Source organism: Dama dama, chromosome 1 (assembly GCF_033118175.1).
Source record: "Dama dama isolate Ldn47 chromosome 1, ASM3311817v1, whole genome shotgun sequence".
NCBI lineage: Eukaryota > Metazoa > Chordata > Mammalia > Artiodactyla > Cervidae > Dama > Dama dama.
In genome coordinates, this window is record NC_083681.1 from 49571328 (window position 1) to 49581152 (window position 9825).

Below are 9825 nucleotides of genomic sequence, written 5' to 3' on the forward strand. Positions count from 1 at the left end.
AGATAATTAAGTTTGAGAAAATCATGATAGAAGTGGCTTTCACTGTAGAAAAGCAATTCTGGTAGGTTACTGTCTTTCGGACATTTTTCTTCTCATATTTCCATTTGTTCAACAAATATTTAGTAAGCATTTTTGAGTTTTCAGTCATAAAATACATATATAATATACCTTAAGGGATTTACAGTCCAATAATAGAAGCATAAAAATAGTAATAATGAAATAATTTAAGTAATTCCTATAGTAACTAACATTTATTGTGTATTTTATACTAGGCATTCTATTAACTGCCTTTAATATATACCATTTATTCTTCAAAACTGCTCATTGAAATGATTAATTGTATTTTAGAGGTGAAGAAACTTAGTCAAAGACATTTAGGCCATCAAAGGCAAGACATCTAACAGAGCAGGATTGAGACTTGAATTCACGCTTTTTATATCTTAGATATTGTGTTCTTCACAAACATATTGTGTACTCTTCTAAAAGCAACTACAAAAATGTCACAAGATCAGAAGTAGGAACTGGGTCTTCACATCTGTGTATCATGCATTTAAAATATTGTAAGGAATTTCTAGCAGTATATTTTAGCTTTTAGTCTTTATTCATAATTAATAGTACAAAAAGTAGAAATAGATATGCCATGGCATGCAAGCCATAGGTCATTATCTAGTACTGAACAACCAATAGAAAATCTTCAAGGATTAGGGATATTAGCTAATTCACTACAGCAGTTTAGAGAACTGGAAGAGATCATAAAATGGCATGTAAGGACCTTTGAGGTAGAATTTGTTAACTTTCTTGTGTACAAAGGTCCTTTTGAAACCTAAAGAAATCCCTCAACCCTTTTCCAGAAAACATATTAAATCATCACATATTAAAAATACTCATATTATTTTCCATAGAATGTCAGAGGATTCACAAAATGCCATGCAGGGCCTATATGGCCCTCTTAGTCAAAGAACCAAAGTAAAGAATTCATAATTTTTAGGCTATAAATGGTGATACACAGCTAGACTTAAAAAGTTTGGTTCCTGAAAAGAGATGCAGGATAACAGTATCAATTTAAGAGATAGACAGAAACTTAAAGCTCAGTTGCACAAAATAGTTGAAAAATACAGAGGAAAATGGAGATGGAAACCTGATGGGAGACCCATCAATATTAGTGCCTTTGGAAAAGTGGTCCAAGATAGGAGGGATGAGCCATGAATCCCAGAAACACTGGGGGCAGCTGTGAGCTCGAGCCAACTCACACCAGTTTGCCCGAAGCCATGGTGTGCATCTCTTCCCAACTCTGCATTAATGATGCCACATTGACAGCTAGAATCACCATTGATGCTATGGAATTGGTAAATATTGCAAATGAATTTTGTTTCTTTTTTCCTAGGATTTCAGTTTGCCAGCATACCAGTGACTGGGGTCTGTCTTACATTTGGCTTTGTGAAAAGCAATAGAAATTAGAAGATAATGCCCTTAAAATCTAATGTGTAAAATAATTATAGAGACAAAAAAGTTATAAAATAATGTATGAAGTGTTGTGATAGTTGCTAATACAAAGTTATACCCCTTATTTGTGCTGGCTTCTAAGCTGAAAATGTTTCCAAAGGTAAATGGAGAAGAGTATTCTGGAAGCAAATCTGTGGAATAATGTAAGAGGTATTGTGTCACCATTTTGCTCTTCATGGAAGAATACTCTCCTGAATTTTAAATTCATAGGTCCTATCTAGGCACAGCATCAAAGAATATGAAAACACAAAATATTTCCTCCTCTTTCCTTCTGTTTTTTTCTTTCCATAAGATTTTTCCAAGTGAATTTAGGTTACAAGATTTTCATTAGTTGCTTAAAGAACATCTTTTGCTTGAACAATACTATTTTAAGAAGAATTGATTTATAGATTTGGTTTAGAAATTCCATTGTTCTTCCTGAATTGTATATATAGGGGACTTTTGTTCTGATAACTCTACATGCCTGTTTCCTGCATAGAGCTTCAGAAATACAGAACACATAAAAATGTTAAAGTTGAAGAACTTTTACTTTGAGATGCCCAAAGGCCTATAGCATTATAAAGTGTAATCCTAGCTAAACCTGCTAAAGAAAAGATTCTATATCTCTTTGGATACTTCTGGCTGGACCTGAACACACGCACACACACACACACAAACAAACACACACACACAAAAGATGATGGGAAGGGAGAAATATATTTAGGGATTTTATGAGATGAGAGCAGAAACTCGGATAATTTTATTTAGCTTGAATTGTATTAGTCTACAAATTATCTAGGATACTACATATACAGCATGCTGCTGCTGCTGCTGCTATTGCTAAGTCACTTCAGTCGTGTCTGACTCTGTGTGACCCCATAGACAGCAGCCCACCAGGCTCCTCTGTCTACGGGATTCTCTAGGCAAGAATACTGGAGTGGGTTGCCGTTTCCTTCTCCACATATACATGCTACTTACTGTAAATCAGTAAAGGAGGTTAGCTTGTGCTTCGCTTAGATGCAGAGTGGACTTGAGGTAAATTTACTAAATTAGCATTCTAATAAAATTCAGTACTTCAACAAGCACCATGAAAAAGATACTCAGGAGAATCTTGTAGATCAGAGTAGCTCATTCCCTAGGTCACAGGTAGAAATAAAAGAAGCTGACAAGGGGAAAAACAAAAACAAAAACAGCTATGTGAATGTGAAGGCATAACACTGTTTTCACTATGTTTTTCTATACCTTACGTATGCCCTGATTCTTTCATTTATGTACATCTGTTGTGTTCTGTCTTTCCCTTTTTCAAATTCTGTCCAGTAATTCCCATTTGATCAATTTATGGAAAAAATTAAAATTTTTCCTGCAGAAGGATGGATCTAGTTGACATCTCTCAGCCTTGAAATAAGTTGCTTGCTTATCTACGTCATTAGCCAGGATTCTAAGTAGGCTTGAATTCGAATTCTCACCATTCCACTCATATAAGAGGTTAACTCCACATTGAATCTTACTACTTCCCACTCTAGAATATCACCTTAATTCCTCTTTGGTTTTTAATCTACATTGTATTCAAATTCTACCTCTTCTAGGAACCATTCTTTAACTAACATAATACAGCAGCTGACAAAAGTGAGCAAACTGCTCTGAGTAGATTATATAAAGCCATAAGGCCCACCCTTGAGTGTGTCCTTGAAGAGGGCCTAGAGGACATGTCATTCAAAGGCTATTAAGGAGTGACATGTGAAGATGATATCAGCATCACTAAGAAGTTGAGAAGTGGCTCTTCTCTGCTGACCAGGAATGACCGTTGGAGATGCAGTCATAGAGCCAGGCTCATTAATATCCTTACACATGGTAAGGCCTTGACATAACAGAGGCCAGATAGCAGTGATTAATCAGAAAAAACCAGGAGGCTGCAATTATAAGAACCCCCAAAGTCTGAAGGATAGACAAGAGAGCTTAATGTCCAAGCAGTAGTGGGACATCCCTGGGACAAAATAGACAAACAACCAACAAGGGGTTAGCTAGGTAACATTTATAACAAAAACAAGACAAGAATGGATGACAACGGGGCTAGAAGAATTGTCATACTTTGCAAGCTTGACCTTGAGTTTAGGAGAGAAGGATGGAAGAGGTTTTGGCATCTTAGATGATTTGTTGTTTAGACACTAAGTCGTGTCCAACTCTTTTGCAACCACATGGACCATAGCCTGCCAGGCTCCTCTGTCCATGGGATTTCCCAGGCAAGAATACTGGAGTGGGTAGCCATTCCCTTCTCCAGGAGATCTTCCTGACCCAGGAATCAAACTCATGTCTCCTGCATTACAGACAAATTCTTTACCATCTGAGTCACCAGAGAACCATGTTGCCAAATTTTTCTTCTTGTATGAAAAGGGCTACACTCCTGGAGCCACTTGACTTTGTAATTCTATTTTACTGCTTACTTCTAAATTATACGAATGCATTTGCTCATTTTAACTACATTTAATGCATATGCACTATCACCCTGCTACTATGTTATTACCTGGAGATACTTTCAAAGCATCTATTATTTCACTTAGTTGTGCATGAAAAGCTATGTGATAGAGTCAAGAGAAACACAAAGAATGAAAATTAAGGATTACTGGATCCTCATTAAATGACATATCCATGCTCAAATAATGATTCATTTTTATTTTTAATTAAAGCAGGTAAACACAGATTTGCTGTGTCAATGTTCATTCTTCTTGGTTCTTTTGTGTCTGTCTTAGCATCACATTTCCTGGTGCCAGAAAGATAACCTGGAGGCAGGGAGGTAAAGCACAACAGAGGGGCACATTCCCCTGGGGTGTATTTGTTCCCGCTGAGTAAATGACTACATCAGCAAGTTCCCTTATAAAATTCTCCATTCTTAGAGGTAAATGGGTGGCCCCCATACACTCACCCAAAATAAGAGTAAGAGAAGTCTTTCCTCTTGTCTAAATGCCAAGTCAAGCAGCTGCTTTCAGATCAGAAACAGTACTTGGTTGTATCTACAATAAAATACGTCTGATGAAATAAGGCTGCATCGTTAGTAATTTAGCTTAAATAAAAGGAAGACTTTTTTCAGAAGTGAAGACAACAATTTATCTAGTCTTCTGACATTGCTACTTCAACATCTTTCTTTGTATGCCTTCTAATTTTCCACATCTTGAAAGGTAAGACATTCCCCGCTCACCTTGGTACCTGATCTCCAGGCCCTCGGAGCTCCTGGTTATTCTTACTTCCCCTGTTTTGTTGACTTCTATGGCTCGGATATCTATTCAGAAATCCCAAACCCCATGTAGATGTTTTGTTCTTATCTGTTTAGTTAATCATGGCAAAAAAAAAAAAATGTGCTTCTTTTATGTGTGTATTTCATGGCACATATAATAACAAAACCTCAAAATACAATCTTTAAATTATTCTACCTCAATTCTGATTTGAATTACATCTAATATTTGCTTTAATTTTTTATGTTACTAGTATCTCATTATTTTGGGCTTTCTTTTCCAATTTTTTTCTTTCATAATGCTTTATGGTCTATTAGCTGAATTACCTTAGGATATTTTCTTCTTCGTTCTACAGGGGTTTTAACATCTTTGATACTGATGACTGAGATGCTATTCTCTTTTTATTTTTATGCAATATTTTAAAGATTTTATACTAGCATTTTTTTTCTGTAGTGCAAAGAAAGATCTTTTCACACCTTTTTACCCCCAATAAACTACTCATATGACTTGATCTTGGATGCTGTCTCACAAATTATGATCATGTAGAGTGCAGGTTCTGACCCATTTTTCAGTTTCTAGAACCTACAGTCCCACTAACACCCATGCTACCAACACTTCTAGCTCTTTGCCACTTTGGAAAGAGAGGCAGTTAAAACCAAAATTCCAGAATTATGCTGTTGCCAAATTTTCTTCTGTTTTCACTTCCGCTGACAAAGATGTACTTTAGTGAATATTTCAAAATTCAACATGTCTCTACTAATGACACCCCTCACACCATCGTCTTTGCCTGTTTTTCTTGAGATGAGATGTCTGGGAAAGAAAAACGCCCTAGGTCACCGTATAGTTAAATATCCTTTAAAAAAAAGGTGTTGTTTTTTTTTTTTTGGATACAGACTCTGGATTCCTGAATGTAGTCTGTCATAATGGCCTTAAGTTCTGTCCTATGTTTTGACTCAATTCATATCTATATTCCTTAGTTAGGAGCAGTTAATCACCTTCAAAAAATTCTGGATGAAGACTATCTGTCAGCTTTAACTTTAGTGTTTCTTTGGTCTATTTCTCTTCCCCTTTATCTTTTTTTGAAAACTTAATAGAAAATTGGGAGAGGCTGGTTTCTCTCCCAATAAATAAATGGCTAAAAATACTTTAAAATGGAAGTCTATTCTATTTTATTTTTAAAAACAATTTATTGAAATATAGTTGTTTTACAATGTTGGGTTAGTTCCAGGTGTAGAGCAAAGTGACTCAGTGATGCCTATATACATATATGTATATGTGTGTGTATATATCTATATATGTATTTACATTTACATTCATATTCTTTTTTAGATTCTTTTCCCTTATAGGTTATTACAAGATATTGAGTATAGCTCCCAGTGCCATACAGTAGGTCCCCTTTGGTTGTCTATTTTATGTATAGTAGTGTGTATATTTTAATCCCAAAGTCTATTTTAAATCTTAGAAAACTCTGAAAGCAATATGCTATACAAATTAGAAGGAGTTGCAACATAGACAGATATTTATATGATCAACAGATGGGAAGTGAGAGTACATTCAGATTTCTGAATTAGGCACCCTGATGTATTAAGTTACCATAGACCTATAGATTGACAACAGATCTATAGAGCTGGCAATCAAAATGGGAAGAAATAGAATATACAAGTTGTGGGAAATAATTCAGATGCCATCATTTGGTGCTTGAGTTGACTTTGAGATACTTTAATGGAGAAATCCAAGAGTTTAAGAGATGGATCTAATATTTAAGAGAGTTGTTGTTGTTGTCTAGTCGCTAAATTGTGTCTGACTCTTTTTTTACCCCATGGACGCCCACCAGGTTCCTCTGTCCATGTGATTTCCCAGACAAGAATACTGGAGTAAGTTGCCATTTCCTTCTCCAGGGAATATTCCTGACCCAGGGATCGAACCAATAACTCTTGCATTGGCAGGCAGATTCTTTACCACTAAGCTAACAGGGAAGTATTTAGGAGATTAGCTTCAGATTAAATAAATATTTTAAATTTGGAAAATAAATGAATAAAATAACATTATCCATGAGATGCCTATGGAATTGAAAGTATGTATAAATAGATAACAGGATGTTGGAGAAATAGTCAAACTAAACTTTGACTACATCCATAAGTAAGTTATGTAGTTAATTTGATGATAAAATTGTACAAAAATGGATATACTTAATGAAAATTATCTTGGATGGCTTTTAAAGGAAAAACAGAAGTCTTAAATGAGCTCAAAATATATTTTGGACAATAGCTTTATTTTTACAATAAATTTATGTCCACTATAGATTAATTTGAATTAATGTATCCCATATTATGCTTAAGAATTTCCTGTTTGCTAAATTGTTTGATAAATTGTTTCAATGATTTATCTACATGTCCTCCAAAACATATGCAATCCAGAAATACAGTTGCTTCATCTCTGAACCATGAAAATATTATATAGAAGATTTGAAAACATAGATATCTCTAACATGGTTGTGATATGTATTAATAGAGAATTATATTACTGTTGAAATATAAGTAATTATCATTATTATTATTATAATTATTATTTTCATTAGGAAGTATAGTGTAGTTTTTAATAGCACAAGTTCTAAAGTCTTATTTTCTGATTCTCAGTGTAATCTCTTCCAGATTTTATGACCTTTAGTAATTTATACTAACTTCTGAATTTCTCTTTGTTTTATCTGTAATAAAAATCTCTCTCAAGTTTATCACAGTTTCAAATGAAATAATCTTTGTAAAGTACCTAGAACATTGTATAGAACATTGTCTTAGATTCACACAATATTGTATACCTGAACAATCATATAAGAGATCAAAGACTAGATTAAGGACCAGGGAATACATGATACAAAAGAAGATTTTTCCCTATTGATTTTTAGCACAACAGAGGCAGACTCTATAATGGTAAGCAAAGCAATATTTTAATGTTACAAATTAAAAACAATATCAAGCTTCAGATTCACAGGACCTGAAGCCTCTTCCCTCTAGTTCACTTTAGTAAATAAATATAACAAGGCAGGATAAACTGATGTTATCTAGGGTAGAGTTTTAGGTATAAGTGGAACCTGACAAAGAGAGGTTTCCCTGCTAAGTTAAAATGACTTTTCACTTAGAATCTGAGTTTAATAATTCTAAAATTCCAAGGAAAAATTAGTCAATTGTTTTCTTAGACCAAGTTCTGCTCATGGTTGAATAGAGTATTTCAAGAAGGCAAATAAAATATAAATCAATTACCAGAAACACACTGAATATCTACTATGAGCAATGAATTCTATGAAGCAAAGATCAGGTAAAATTCACTCCTATTCTCATGTAGCAGAATTAAGATTGACTCCTATTCTCAAGTAGAAGTTTATAATCCAGTTGAAGAATAAAATACATACTAAAAATATTGGTAAGAGTATAAGATAAAAAAAGTATAAGATAATAAGTGATAAACATCAAATAGATTTAGCTAAGTAAATTGAAATTAAATTGAACTCAATATCTTATTTCAGTGATGAACTTCACAGACATAATATTTGTGAAAGAAGCAAGATGCAATTAGTACATACTACATAATTCTATTATATAAAGATCAAGAACAGAGAGAAGTAATTGTAGTACTAGAAGTCAGAACAATGGTTACTACAGGAGTAGACATTGTGAAGGATAAAGCATTAGGAAGCCTTCTGGGTTGGTGGTAAGGATGTATCAGTTGATCATGGGAGTGGTTACATGAGTATATATAGATGCCAGAATTAGCTGTACTCTGAAGTTTTGTGAATTTTACTAAATTTATAGTAAACTTGAACTAAAAATAAATTTTAAATTTAGAAAGTCAAGATCAAACAAGAGAATTCCACTCCTGCATACATTAATGCCAAGTTTCCATAACTCCACTTTGCCAACTTTCCTCTTGACTGGCATCCCTGGACTTGAATGGGCCCACACTTGGATCTCCATCCCATTCTGCTGCCTTTATTTGACTGCCCTCTCTGGAAATACTTTGATCCTGTTCATAGTCCTCACTGAGCCAAGCCTCCACGAGCCAATGTACTACTTCCTGTCCATGTTGTCCACCACCGACATTGGCTTATGCATCTCAACACTGGTGACAGTACTGGGAATCTTCTGGGTCAATGCCCGGGAAATCAGCTTCAATGCTTGCTTATCACAGATGTTCTTCATTCACCTCTTCACTTTCATGGAATCTTCGGTGCTCCTGGCTATGGCCTTTGATCGTTTTGTGGCCATTTCTAACCCCCTGAGATATGCTACCATTCTAACGCACACAAGGATTGGACAGATTGGTCTAGCAGTCATCACCAGGGGGACAGTCATTCTGACACCACTAGTCCTGCTTCTTAAACGTCTATCATTCTGCCATAGTCATGAGCTCCATCACTCCTACTGCTTCCACCCTGATGTGATGAAACTCTCGTGTTCAGATACAAAGATCAATAGTGTATTTGGACTAACTGCAATTATCTCTACTGCTGGGGTGGACTCTGTCTTTATCCTGCTTTCCTATGTCTTGATCATTCACTCGGTTCTCAACATTGCATCCCCAGAGGAGAGGAAGAAGGCCTTCAGCACCTGCATTTCTCATATCACTGCTGTGGCCATATTCTACATCCCTTTGATCAGCCTGTCTTTTGTTCACAGATTTGGAAAACATGCTCCATCCTATGTGCCCACACTCATTGCTAATGTATACTTGCTCATCCCTCCTGTGATGAATCCCATCATCTATAGTGTAAAAACAAAGCCAATTCAAAAAGCTATGCTCAAACTTTTATGTTTCAAGGGAACACATCTTTAACAATTCTGCTATCATAGATATCTATTTCAAAGTCAATGAAGATTTATCACAAATTGGAGTTATAAACATGCAATTTTACAGTCCAGTGGAGCTAGATATTATCCAATTCACTTATCTCCATGATTTAGTCAATCCCACCTAAGGCAATCTTACCTATTACAGCACTAAAATATGAATTCATAATCTCACTATCTCTCAGTTAGGCTAATTTTACAGATAACTAACCAAATTCCTTTCTATACTGCTATTTCTGCCCCCAAACACCCATCATTCACTTTGAAGTAATTTT

The 9825-nt window shown here is 35.1% G+C and overlaps 1 protein-coding gene across 1 annotated transcript; it reads left to right on the top strand.

Annotated features, from left to right (window-relative positions):
- The first annotated feature begins 8591 nt into the window (after nucleotides 1–8591).
- Nucleotides 8592–9536, top strand: LOC133059147 (olfactory receptor 51F1-like). The gene has a single exon (XM_061146207.1). It carries the CDS (start codon nucleotides 8592–8594, stop codon nucleotides 9534–9536), a length of 945 nt encoding a protein of 314 aa, XP_061002190.1.
- The last annotated feature ends 289 nt before the right edge of the window (nucleotides 9537–9825 follow it).